The sequence below is a fragment of the Myotis yumanensis genome, unplaced genomic scaffold (assembly GCF_028538775.1).
Source record: "Myotis yumanensis isolate MYYU_CA2020_CCGP unplaced genomic scaffold, mMyoYum1.0.hap1 SCAF_3, whole genome shotgun sequence".
Classification (NCBI taxonomy): domain Eukaryota; kingdom Metazoa; phylum Chordata; class Mammalia; order Chiroptera; family Vespertilionidae; genus Myotis; species Myotis yumanensis.
Genome location: NW_027223754.1, coordinates 151,986,474 through 152,000,565, shown reverse-complemented (window position 1 = coordinate 152,000,565; position 14,092 = coordinate 151,986,474). Strand labels below are relative to the sequence as shown.

At 39.3% G+C, this 14,092-nt stretch overlaps 1 protein-coding gene across 1 annotated transcript in view; it reads right to left on the bottom strand.

Moving 5' to 3' along the window:
• Positions 1 to 2,523: 2,523 nt before the first annotated feature.
• The window catches only part of WIF1 (WNT inhibitory factor 1), an 81,681-nt gene continuing 70,112 nt past the window's right edge, over positions 2,524 to 14,092 (bottom strand). The window contains exons 7-10 of the mRNA XM_070407649.1: positions 13,702 to 13,797; positions 7,436 to 7,531; positions 6,922 to 7,017; positions 2,524 to 3,353 (exon numbers count right to left, since the gene is read on the bottom strand). Coding sequence (XP_070263750.1) covers positions 3,232 to 3,353; positions 6,922 to 7,017; positions 7,436 to 7,531; positions 13,702 to 13,797 — 410 coding nt within the window. The 3' untranslated portion in view covers positions 2,524 to 3,231. The remainder of the gene's footprint in view (positions 3,354 to 6,921; positions 7,018 to 7,435; positions 7,532 to 13,701; positions 13,798 to 14,092) is intronic.

Sequence of the window (14,092 nt, the reverse complement as noted above, 5' to 3'; positions counted from 1 at the left end):
CCTGAGATGGTGGATAAGAAGCTGAACTCTGTCAGTCACCTTTTTTTATTTTTAACCTCTTATTCATGTAGCTCCTCTATAAATAAATGTGGAAGAGTTTATTTTAAAGACCCTCAAATGGAAGGGATGCCAAGAAGTAGCTTTCCCACTGACCTATATGTCTTGATCCAGCCCAAATGTAAGTTCTTTGTATAGTTTAACTTCTGAGCAACTGGTTAGTTTTTGTGTTTATGGTCTTTGGGACCTGAAATGAGGCATGGCTTCCCTTTCGAGGTGGCTGGAGCAGAGCTTAGAGCTAAAATGCGGTGCACATCTCACAAGTGTGCAGGGGTCTCCCCTGGACACATTTTATGGTCTAACCTTGATTTCCTTTAGCCTCATTTTCCCACTCATTTTATCTTAGCAAATAGTATACATCTTTTCAGACAGCCTTCACTCCTTACTACTTTAACTTTTAAATTATTATTTAGAGGTGTTTTAAATATTCTCCTCCTCTTTCTCCTCTTTCTCATCCCTCTTCCTCTTCTGTGGTATAACTCCATATGAGTAATAACAATTATTTCATATCCCAGATTAGTGGCATTTGTTTCAAGAGCTGATCTCCACTGTTGTGATTCTACATAAAGTGACAAAGTAACGAAAGGGTATATCTTGGATAAAAAACTCCTAATACATATGGTTATGGGGAGAGGGGAGAGATGAAGTGCTCAATGAGTTTGCCGAAGAGTGAAGTCCGTACTGTTATACAAATAAAGACATACATAGGTAAGCAGCAAGGGATGTTTACTGTATGTGGAGTCTAAAAACACAAGTGAAGCCTACTGCATTTCACCAAATCCATTTTATATATATATATTTTAAAGTAATTCAACGTATAATTAGTATTACTCATTTATAACGTAAATAATACTTAATAAAGTATTGGCCTGACCTTCTAACTGTATTTTCAAGGCATTCCCCACCAAGATGTCCTAAAGGCAAAACTGAACTCACATCTCTGGAAGCCCACACCATTCCCCCCTAGTGAATAGCATGGCTGTCCAGGCTCCTCTCTCTTCTTAACCCCCGGACCCCCAGCCATCTAGTCCCCTGCTTAGACGTGAACTCTCTGCTGAGTCCGAACTCTCCTCTCTGACACTAACGTCATTTCAGATTCTATTACCTCTCCCCTCTACCTGAGGTCTCCTATGTGGTGTGTGTATGCTCCAGGGTGTATACCAAACCATCTTTTGGGTAAGTGAAGAAAATATTAGAGCTTCTACTTATATTTTTCTCTTCATTTTAATATTTCTGGCTTTTAAAATGTATACATTATAATAGTCATATATACATAAGACTATGCGCTCAACTATTTATAATGGGTTATGCAATCAGAATGGTCTGGGGGTGACCAACCTAGTCTATAGCAGTTTGCCACCCTGCCTCCGGTCTAACTTCCCACCATCCTATTTTTCATCTATGAGCTTACTAGTAAAGTGCTTAGAATAAACTAAGCACTATATAAATGTTAGCTCTGTTATTATTACAATTATTATCATCCTATCCCCAAATTTAATTTTCTGCGACTTAGATCCTTATTACCATGCAATTGGATTTTTACTTAAAAGTCTTAAATAAATAAGTTGATTCTCATGTTAGGATCCCAAGGTTAGCTTCCTGGCTGTTGGCCTGCTTTGCAAGCTCTGGGCACTCTGGACTCTGGCTAGTTAGAGGAGAAAGACTGCCGAGGTCCAGCACCATAATGAGGTATGTTCCCTCTGCTGCCACCTCTGCCTGGACCACCTCCTGTAACAGACACTTCCCTAAACCCCACAGCTGATCATTGCCACTCCCTAGCATAGGAAACTTGTACACTTCAGAATATCTGTAAAATAAAGTTTACATTTCCTTGGGAGAATAAAATATGTTGGAAAGTTGCTACCTAGGATTTGTGGAGTTTTGCCTTCTACTATATTTGCTGAGAGAAAGGAAGGAGAAAGGACAGCTCCAGAGTCAGATGCGAGGATTGAAACCTGTCCCTATTATTTGAAACCATTCCCTATCGGGTGTGATCTTGGTAAATTGCTTCTTGTCACCATGACCCAGCTTTCTTGTCTGTAAAAGTGCACAATGATACCCACCTCCTAGGATTGTAAGGTAACACACAATGTTTGTGGGAATTGACAGGTTTTTAATAATGATAGCAGTTTTCATTGATGCCATTCTGACACCTTCAGAAAGTCTTCCACAGATGGATATTTGACACATTCTAGTTAGGGAAGACCTCTTGAAAGACACAACTGAGCTGAGAACGGACAAATTGGAGTGCTACAGGCAGTGACAACAGGGTGCTGTGTAGAGAGGGCGAGTTGGGAGGGAGAGACGAGGATAGAGAGCTAGGACAGGGTCTGAGGATGGAATGGCTTCTCTTCGTAAGGGTGTTGGAGTTTCAACTACCGCTCAGCTGCAACCAACTTTATTTCCGTAAGATAGCACATGCAAAGATCACTCCATAAAACACTTTGAAAACTAAAGCAGCACCTTTATTTTATACATACAAACAGTATAAAATGTTTATTATGTAAGAGCTGTGTTTTGTTTACAATATATTATATTGCTTCAAGCCAATGCCAAAAGTTCATACATTATATTCCCTATTTTATTGTGTTTACAATATATTATATTGTTTAAATGCCACTCCCACAGTGTTACTTCTTTTCTTTTTTTAATAGTGAATTCTCTGGAATCATGGTAAGGTCAAAATATATTGTACTGAGAGTTTAAAAAGAAGGGCAATTAAAAATGTGACAAATGTCTAAATACATGACAGTAAAATTTGAAATGCTGTAACTTCACGATTAATTGCTTCATCCAAACCCTTGTGATTTATGCTTGTTTGTTCCATTTACCTTCTCTAACGTACCCCTGCCCTTCCACACCATGGATGCATTGTGATTTTGGAAATTACCTGTCAACTACACACTGAAGAGACAAAATGTTAACCTGATCAACTGCCATAATATAAAATCTGTCCCACAGCACTGAAACTAGAAAATCTATACCATCATGCTACAGATGTACTTAGAAAACTTAAAAGGAAGAGTAAATATCAGCTCAGTGATTTATAATGAAGCTAATAAAATTCAGGCCAGTATTCTTAACTGTAATGAACATTATTTGAACATTCAACACATGAAAGGTTAACAAAGGCTATGAACTTGGTGTAACTTAAAACGTTTCAGATGTCGGAGTTCACCAGATGTAATTGGATTCAGGTGGATCCTGCCGCTCCTCAGCCTTTTTAGGTGAAGGCGTGTGCTGCCTGAGCCCTGCGCCTGCTGGCCTCAGGGCATGCATGAGGCTGGCTCCGTACCCTGCAAAATTATTCACAGCTTAAAAGAAAAGAAACTACAAAAACAGGCTCTTCAGATTCATTATTAACCATTCAAATGAAATCCATTTTCCCTTTTCAACCCAGAGTGAAAGACCACAGCAACCGCAAAAAGCTACCTGAAGGAAGAGATGCTACACGTTCAAAATCCCTGTTAAAAGAAATCCATTTTACTAACTCCATCAACTCCGGCCCTCATGGAATGTCTGACTCACTATGTATTTTGGCCCTGCAGAAACTCCTCATGCAAAGTTTGGATGGATATGATTGAATGGAAGGATCTTCTCCACCCAAGGGCTGGGAACGAGGTAGCACTGAGATCTCAAATGTAGGGAGAGTTTTGCAGAAGGTTTGACTATTGATTCTTTTCACGGCATTGCAAAACTAGCCTCGATTATATTGTTCAATATAATAACCCCCACTCTTCATATAGACCACACGATCAGGCTATTGCACTAACACAAAAATAGGGATTTTGTAAAAATTAAGGACTTTAATTGCACATTTAGAGAAAGGGTTGTAATTTGAACTGACTCCTTATCAGTGGGGATTTGTGAGTTTAGTCGAGGTGGGCATGTATCTATTTCCAGCTCAGTTGTTGGTAAGTAGAGTGTAGCACTGAGTTACACAACTTGAGACCTCCCTTGCTCCTACTTGCGAACTTTTGGAGGTGCTCGGAGCACCGGCTCATTTCTACTGATTTCTTCAAACTGATCCAAGACAGCAATCACACTGTAAAAATCTGCCTCCATCTTCCTGTGCGTTAGAGTCAAGTTCGGCATTTCATTTGTTCCTCGTGGTTTTTAAATGCAAGCATGCCATTAAATACGTACTGAGAACAGAAGACTTTGTGCCTGAATGTGCTTCTTTGAATTGTCAGTATGTAGGCTAGTAGCTCATGGGACAGCCAAAACATGAGCCAACAATGTGCTGGAGGAAATCCCTACCCTGCCTCTCGCCCTGCCACCCATGAAGCCCAAACCTCCCTGCTGCTGAGGGTGAGCCTAAGCAGAGAAGTCTGTCTCCAGTATCCTCCTCCCCACTCAGATGCCTGGGTGCCGGGGACCTCCCAACGTGTCACCCCACTGGGAATCTGTTCACAGAAGAACTCTGTGTCTTAGAGCTTCCTCGTTACCACCCTCAAGTCGAAATAAACCTCATTCTTTCTGCCTTGATTCTCTTAGGTAATGTATAAAATGGCTGGGTGGCCGCTCCCAGACACACATTTGCATTTTAATCAAGCACCAGGGCATCTTCTGGGTTCGAAATGCCTTGCTCGGAAGGAGGTAGACTGATGAGGGAGCTTTCAGCAGCACGGTCTACAAGTGGGGTGCTATCTGAAGTTGGCAGACCTGTCAGAATTGCTCATCCCTGGCTTGCCTTCTTTTTGGAAGAGTGCCTGGAGCGTCAGCAGGGACACTGCCCCTCATCCTGTCCTCCCATCATTCTCAGGGGCCACCAGGCTCCAGACATGAGTCCCAGAGGACCTTTGTAGTTGAATCCTGGGATGGGTGGTCTGATCTCATCCCTAGGACTTCTGAAAAGGTAATCTGATTTTGGGACAAGCCTTACAGTTTGTATCCAGTTTAGGGTAGAACAAAGGGTTTGGTTTACTCTTTCCCAAAATACCTCTAGAAAAGGTTAGCTTTCTATAGGCCTTTTGATCCAAAGAAGGTTTCCTGGTACGTATGTCCTAACAGGGATACCATTCAACCATCACCACTTGGGTAAAGGGCTATTTTCCAGAGGAGCCACATTTCTTTTTAAACTGTGCCCACCTGAAGCCAATTCAATCTATCCAATCAATTCAGTAGGTGAAAAAGAATGAAGTCAATGTATTAGTGTAGCCTAGATCAGACCCAACTACCTTAAAATAAATAAGCATGTGTACCTACATATAAGTGTATTACATATACATAAGAATAATATAATGTGAGCATTTTCAAATCAGCACAAAAATAAATGTGAGGTTAAAAAATATAAAAGTAAATACTTGTTATCTATTTATATTAATATGAATAAAATAATATCAGATATATTTTAAAACGAATATATTTTTCTCAGCAACTCTGTTGATCATTTCCACATTTACTGGGCTACATGCTTCACCCTTTGGAGACCCTTGATCTAGAAAAACATCTGATCTGTAAATGATGTGTTCAATTGTATCCATTATTCTGGAGACACGATATGCTAGACCAGCAATTTTCAACCAGCATGCCACAAGAATTTTTAAAATATGCAATATCTGACTATTTATTCAGGGACACTGACCTCTTTTCCCTTAGATTGTCAAATAAAAAATGACAACAGCCAACACAAGGATAGCATCTGGTGTGAATGCATCAAAATTCTACCTACTTTTTTTTTGTTAGATGGGCAAAATATGTATTTTTGATGTGCTGCAGAATTTTAGTAATTAGTCTGTGTGCACCATGAGATGAAAAGGGTTGAACATCGCTGTGCTAGACACATGTGGACTTCTGTTATTGCAAGGTCTGATAGGCTAGAGTCTTCCTCTCCTGGAAGCAGAGTAAACAGTGGGTCCAGCTTAGGAGGCTGAGCTCTAGCTGCCGACTACACTGAATCTGCATTGTTTCTTTGGTTCACTTGCAAATTGCCTGTCCCCTCCCACCAGAACCTGGGCTCCACTCAGCAGAGCCTCCTCTCCCTGTTCACTGGTGTGTCCCCTGTGTCCAGATTCATAGTTAGCACAGAGAAGATATCAACCACAGTGAAACAGTTGTGTTTAGCATGTCTCATTTTGGGTATAAAACAGGCCAGTGGTTTATTATCTCAATAGTAGTTTGCTTTTTATCATCAGTAAATTGGGAAAAAAACGCAACTCCATCATAGCATCTCTCCCATACTTCTTAACCCTTTCTCTCCCTCAAAAGAACTCATTTAAAACATACCATACCAGTACAATTTTTAAAGATTTTAAACAGCAGAACTCTTTATGTTAGATATGCTAGTTGATAAATCTTGAATGACAAAATCAGAACCATGAAGATACAATTCTGCATTTGATTTAAAAATCTTACTTTTTTTTTTCTTTTAAAAAATATTTTATTGATTTTTACAGAGAGAAAGGGAGAGGGATAGAGAATTAGAAACATCGATGAGAGAGAAACAACAATCAGCTGCCTTCAGCACACCCCCTACTGGGGATGTGACCACAACCAAGGTACATGCCCTTGACTGGAATCAAACCTGGGACCCTTCAGTCCGCAGGCCGACACTCTATCCACTGAGCCAAACAGGTTACTTTTACTTGTCATTGCTTCCCTACTTAATAGACCCATACTTCCAAATCAACCTGTTTTACTAATTTAATCTAGGAAATCTGTGTGGTGATATTTTATAATGAGGCATTCTCTTTACACTCTCAAGCTTAGGCTAAAGTGTAGAGAGCTGCAGGCAGAAGGCAGAAGCACGGGAGAGAAGAGGCAGAGAAGTTGCTTTAATGAAATGGAAAGCAGGCTGAGTTATGAGCTGTCTTTCAGTCTTTGGAGCCCAGAAACAGGCGTGAAAGAGGCCATCTCACTCACTTTTATTGCAGTGTCTTCCATGCCAGCCTTCCTGACACTGGCATTTGTTGGGCTCATGGCAGGTTCCGTGTGTCCCACAGCCAGGCTCGCAGACAGCTAGAATCAAAGGAGATAAAAAGGATGTTTCCTGAGCTTTCATTTCTCAACAGAAATACACAGCTGTTTTCCTTGCTGTTCTTTAGAATGTGTTAGTGTTGGCCTCATCCCCTCATTTCTTTTTTTCCTGTCAATCTTCAGCTCCAAGTTGGTTTGGGACTTACTGAGAAGGTCCTGAGAGTGATCTTAAACTAAGTTTGATGCTTCTCATTCACAAGAGACACTCAGCAGGAGTGTCTAACTTTTTATACATGTGTGGATCTCATACGACGTTTTTAGTCTACATAAAGGAAACCTATGTGTCCGGGAAGAAAGGTTCATGTCTAGGTAACATGCAGCAGGCACAGAAGTTATGTAGAACCAGACTATGGCTACTTTCATAATCCCTTCCCCAGCCCCATGTGTACGGGGTACTTACGCTTTGAACAGAGGTCTCCTTGGTAACCTTTGGAGCACTTACATTTGCTTTTACCAATGCATTTACCTCCATTTCGACAGGGTTGTGGGCATTTGCCTGAAACAGAGAAGAATGCAAGTAAGCAAGGAACTCCGTGTTTCATTCAGAGGTAATTACATTTTTCAAAGAAACTGCCGGGCTTTGGGAGGATAAAGCTACTAAATGGCAGTTATTTCCATTTATTTCAGATTTAATCTGGCTTTGATTCTGCTTGAATTTCTTTTTGGAACAAACAGGCTAGTATTTTTATTTATAATTTTGAATATATATCTTTTACAATTAATGTGTTGCCCAAATGCTATCTTTACATTACTTTTTCATAAACAATATTTTAATTGATTTATAAGCCCTTAGAATTTAAGATATACTAACAGCTGAGATAGGATGACCCTGTAAATGATCTTTCCTTTGCGTTCTGAAAGCAGGCTGACACCTGCACCTGATAGCATCTGTTGTAGCCTAAGATTCTCCAGAAAGGAGGGCTTACATGCACATAGTTTATCTGGGGAAGTGATCCTAGGGAACAAGAATGGGGAATGGGAAGAGTGGGACAGAAGGGAAAGCCAACACAAAAGTATGTTTGTGAGTGGGGCATCACGGTGGCAATCGGGTTCTACCCTACTGCGTCCTGCTGAGGAGCCCCGTAGACGGCACCTTCAAGTCTCCTCAAAGAAGGGAGAGGGGAGCATCTATTCATCAGCACCTCTGTCCCACTGGTCAAGGGTCACCCCATAGGACAGTGATGGCGAACCTATGACACGCATGTCAGAGGTGACACGCGAACTCATTTTTTTGGTTGATTTTTCTTTGTTAAATGGTATTTAAATATATAAAATAAATATCAAAAATATAAGTCTTTGTTTTACTATGGTTGCAAATATCAAAAAATTTCTATATGTGACACGGCACCAGAGTTAAGTTAGGGTTTTTCAAAATGCTGACACGCCGAGCTCAAAAGGTTCGCCATCACTGCCATAGGATAACTTCCTTGTGCTTCCATTCTGCAACTGTGTGAGTACAGGCGGTATTTTTTTAGGACTCGGGGGAGTATGAATGGAAAGCAAGAGAACTGGAACAGCTAAGATGAGGTGCAATCAGGTTATTCGTGTGAAAATCAGGTTGTCGCAGTAGTGGCTGGAGTGAAAGGCTGGCTGAGAAAGATGTCAGAGGAGCACAGAAGGTGCCTTGATACCACACCTGTGCATTTTTCTGGAATGTCTCAGATCTTAATAATACATCATTCTTCTTCTTTTTTAAAAAAAATCTATATGTGAAATGAGTATTGCTAATGTTTTCACAGATCTTTGAATCACAGGATTTTAGAACTGAATAGGGCCTTAGATGTAAAAACTATATAATAATTTTCTTTTTACTCCAGAAGCTACTCATTATCCCTCTGCAACCTAGAATTTGCCATCCTAAGGCTGAATTTTTTGAAGATGTACAAGAGAAAGGTTTGTCCACACCGAGCTGAAACCACATCCTGTAACTGGCACAGTATGTTGCAAAGAGCAGACAGCCAGTAGATTTTGGGAGTGGAGGAGTTGGATATACGTATTTTTGTTATTGTTGTTCTTCTTTTCCACTTTAGCAGAATACTCACTGCAAAGGCCTCAATACATAAGGAGAAGAAGTTAAATCTTTATCCTAAAATAACAACCCACCTTTCCTTCTCTAAGTTCTTTCATGGTCAAATGAAGCTTTGAAACAAGTGAACTACTATAATAGTTTACCGACAAGCACTATGCTTATCAAACATGAAGTGAATTCCATTATGAAAACCATTTTGCTAAAAACACACTTTTCTTTTCCTTTTACTTATCCAAAAGGACTTTCTTCACATATAAACCAAATGAAGCAGCATTTGGTCATGGTGAGGCAATATAGACTTAATGTTGAGATGTTAGAATCTCTCAAAAACCTAGGATGCCATTAGACCTTTAGGTTTTTCTGATGCCTGGGTGTTCCAGAAACAGGGACAACCTTAATTATTAAAACAACCTTAATAATAGAATACTATCTTATTGTTGACCATGAAAAACCCAAAAGGGTCCTTTTTGCTGGGTTTGGATACAAAGAATAGCGCTTACTATTTGGTTAAGATCCTAACCTTTCCCTAAAGAAGAATACCTAACTCTGACTGTCTGTTTGCATTTTTAAAAATCTGACTCTATCATATACACAAAATTGGATCATATCACAGTATTCTGCAATGGACTGAGGTTTTTCAAGAAAGCAAGATGTGGGACAATAATGATATGGCAGAAAAGATCGAGTACTTATTGTGAAATACTTGGTAAGCCCAACTGAAACCATGTTCTATGAGAGGTGAACGTGGTCACATAGAGAATGATTGGTGGAGAGGACTTTTTCGTGGACTCCCTGGGCCTTATGTTTCCTTGGCAAGAGGTTCACGGCAGCCAGGAAGGAGGACACCCTCTCCCGGTTATCACACGACAGAAATGTGACTGCAGGCAGCTGTCAGAAGGCCGCTCCGAGATCAAACCTCACAAAGCCAAAATCTCATGAAGATTGATTGTGTTAAAATTCAGAGGCTCATAAGTATCTTTAATATTGACTTCTTTTCCCTGAAAATATTTTATAACCAAATTCTATCCATTAGACAGTAGAAAATTGAGTCAACTTGAAAGATTACCAAAAAGAATTGCTGGAGACAAACAGATTTGATTAAGTTTGAACAGTTAGCGTTTTTTGGTGGATGAGTCCAGTGAGGACAATGAAATCTTGACAAAATAAAGAATTAAACTTCCTCCACCCACTGGATTGTGGGACACCTTCAATTTGCTACTCCCCTTCACATAGAAAAAGATTAGAAAGGTTTACAATAATTACCAACAGTCATCATCTCTGGGTTTTAGGATTATGGGTGATTGTGATTATTTCATTCAATACTCTAAAATTTTTACAGAGAACTTTTATAATCATAAGAACCCATGAAGTTATTTTAAAAACCCATTTACCGTACAGTATAATTAATTTGTGTCATTAATTTAATTGAAGGGTCATTAAAAATTTTAGGGAAATCTATACACCTTAAATAATAATAAATATATATTACATCCAGATACCTCTACTCATGGTATGGGCACACTTATATGAAGATAAATGTTTCTTATGTTACAAATGTTTCTTATAATCAAGTCAGAATGAAATTTGAGAAGATATCAATCCTAATAGAGGCCAGAAAAAAAGAAAATATAGATAATGTCAACATATATATTTTCACTTAAAAAGACCATAAATAACAAGTGTTGGCAAGGATGTAGAGAAACTCGAACCCTTGTACGTTACTGGAGGGAATGTGAAATGGCACAGCCTCTTTAGTAAATAGTTTGGCAGCTCCTCCAAAAATTAAATATAGAATTAACATACGGTCTGGCAATTCTACTCCCAGAGACTCAAGAGACCCATACGTTCACACAAAACTTATACATGAATGTTCATATAAGCATTATTCATAATAGCCCAAAGAGGAAACAAACAAATGTCCATCAATTGATGAATGGGTAAACAAAATGAGGTTGGTATAGCCATACAATGGAATATTATCCAGAAATTAACACTCCGGTGTGGGGTGAATTTCCCGCCAAAATATAAGATGGCGCGGGCAATTATTTAGGTTTCCCGCGCAAAATCAGGGATTTTTATGATACCTATTACCCCAATGGGTATGAAACAGTTCGCATACGCAGGTAGGTATCTTTGTGAACGGCAAACAAACAAATATTTGGTAATACGCAGTTACAATTGGCCCGAGTTTACACGTTTCCCGCACTCCACCGCAAATCTATATGAACCGAGTTAAGACGGCTCCCGCGGAGTACGCGCAATTCACGCGAGCCGACTTAACTCGTTTCCCCCACTCCAAGTGTTAAAAGGAAGCATGGTATATGCTACAATATGGAGGAACCTTGAAAATATCATGCTAAGTGAAAGAAGTCAGACACAAATGGCCGTATGTTATATGATTATATGAGTAGGAATAGGAAAATCTAGAGACAGAATAGGAAAATCTAAAGACAGAGAATGTAGATTAGTGGTTTCCAGGGTCTTGAGAAGAGGGAAATAAGGAGTGAATGCTAATGGGTACAGGGTTTTCTTTCGGGGTGATGGCATGTTTTGGTATTAGCTAGAAGTGCTGCATGATTTTGTGAATATACCGAATTGCATACTTTACAATGGTAAATTTTATGGCATGTGAACTATATCAATTAAAAAATAAGAATACATAAAATAATAGAATTATTTAACTCAAGGAACTATTTCATCAATGGCCCAGCTATGAGAGAATACTCCAGAATTCAAAGAATTACAAAAGATTGTAAAGCAGTTATTATAGTTGGAAGTTATTTCTTTTATTTGCTTTTAAATTTTCTCTTAATTTCTCCTTTATTTTCTGAGGTATCCCATAAAAACACAGGTTGTTATTTTTTTTTTTAATACATAATTAAACTTTTTGTCTCTATTACACTGGAGGTACTTCTATTCAAGACCTATTTCCACCTTTTTCTGGTAATGTGGCTCTTGTAATTGAAACAGAAAATTTCCTAAAAGGATTTGAATATGATTTATGATAGGGATAATCAGGAGCTTTCAAAGGCCCACATTTTTGGTGCAGATAGGGAAAAAAAATAAAATAAGAATAGAAAACATTGTCACTGCCAACGGAAAGGTCATAAACCTGAGAGCATGAAAGGGCACACTTATATGAAGATAAATGAGCCCATAAAACAAAGATTCATAAACATGAACCAACTAACTATGCAAAGTCTGAGAGTAAGTACAGGGCAAAATTGAGGGGAGTGAGCTCACAGATACCTTTATCAGAGCTGGGTCACTAATAAGAACAGAACCACATCCTGACAGTTAATTACATGTTCTATGGAAACTTCAGAGGTATTTCATGTGAACTCTATAAAAAATGGTTACTTCATCTAGTACTCATTAAAGTACAAAAACCCACAAATAAATTAGAAGTTGAAAGTTAAAATAGGAAGTCGGTTTTATTCAATTTTGAACCCACAACTTCAGAAACTATGACTGTACCAAATGCAGTGGTGTTCTACAGATATAATGTGGCTGGAAATGAAAATGCCATATTCCAGAACCGCCAGAAAGGCAGGGACACAGCACTCTCCGCAGACACGCTCACATTGCTTTTGCGCCTTCCTGAGCAGAGCTTCCATGTTATCTGCCTTCTGGATCATAAAGCCACCAAGAATGGAGTCGGCTCATTTCTGAGTTTAATAGAGAACGTCAGCGACTTGCTGAGGATTACATGGATGGTAGGTGGCAAAGCCAGGACAGGCAGTTTGATGTCCTGATTCCCAAAACAATGATTATCTACCACATTCTACTTGTAAATTTTTATTTTTATTTTTTTTTTGTATTGGAGCATGGCTAATATACAGTGAAGGCTTAACATGCCCCAATCTTAAGTTTACAGCTCAACTATTTTTTTACATAAATAAAACACTCCTGTGACACTTCATCAATCAAGATACAGAGCATTTTTGGCAGCCCATCAAGTTCCTTTGTGCCCCAACCACTACTCTGGTTTCTACCATCATCCATTAGTTTTGACTGTTCTTGAACTTCATAAAAATGGAATCATGCAGTATGAATGTTTTTGTGTCTAGCTCCTTTTACTTAACTTCTGTGTGAGTCATTCATGTTGTGGTGTGTGCTATTAGTTTGTTCTTCTTTATTGCTGGGCACCCTTTTTTCTCCTTTTTCTAGAGTCTGCCCTTTTCTCTTAAATGAGCTACTCAGCTCGGGAACCCATCTAAGAGAAAAGTTTGGGAAATGTGGCTGTGAGTAGAAGAGAAAAGACTCCATTGCGTACAGGTAGTTGAGCAAATGCCAGCTGTCTCAAAGCTCTGGTCTACATCTCTAGGCTGAACTACAGGCTCTGCACATGAGAGGGGGCTAAAATCACCAAGAACAACGCAGCATGCTGAGTAGCCCACACCCAGACGTAACTGAGTCAGGGAGCCTTTGCTCTGAGTCATCTGAGCTGAGCTATGTCACTCTGCCCCACCTTTAGCTAAGTGAATGGGGGCTGAGTGTAGTGAAAATAAACCACTGGCCTGAGACCTTGGACAAGCGATTCATTGTCTCTGGGCTTCAGATTGCTAACATAAAGGGTTAGATGGAGTTGCTAAGGTCCCTGAAAATAAAAGAGAATGCAGAGGGCCAATACTCACTTATTTCACACTGTTCTCCCTCTAGTCCTGGAGGGCAAATACACTTTCCAGGGTAGAAACAGGTCCCTCCATTAAAGCAGGTAGTTGAGCAGTTCGCTGTGAGAATGATAACAGGGTATTGCATTAGATGGTAGGTTAAATCTAAAGAAGAAAAAACTTCACTTACAGTTAGGTGATACTTTGAGGCATCTGCTTCTCACCCATTTACTTATGCAGTAAAGTACACCACTTTTCAAATACAGGAATTGGAACCAACTGCCTGACCATATGCAGACTCCAACAACATAATAGGATACCATACATGCTATATAGTACCCACCCCGAGGGATTACATCTTAGTGGAAAGAGGTACAGTGTGTAAAAAATTATTTTTTATTTTCTTATAAATATC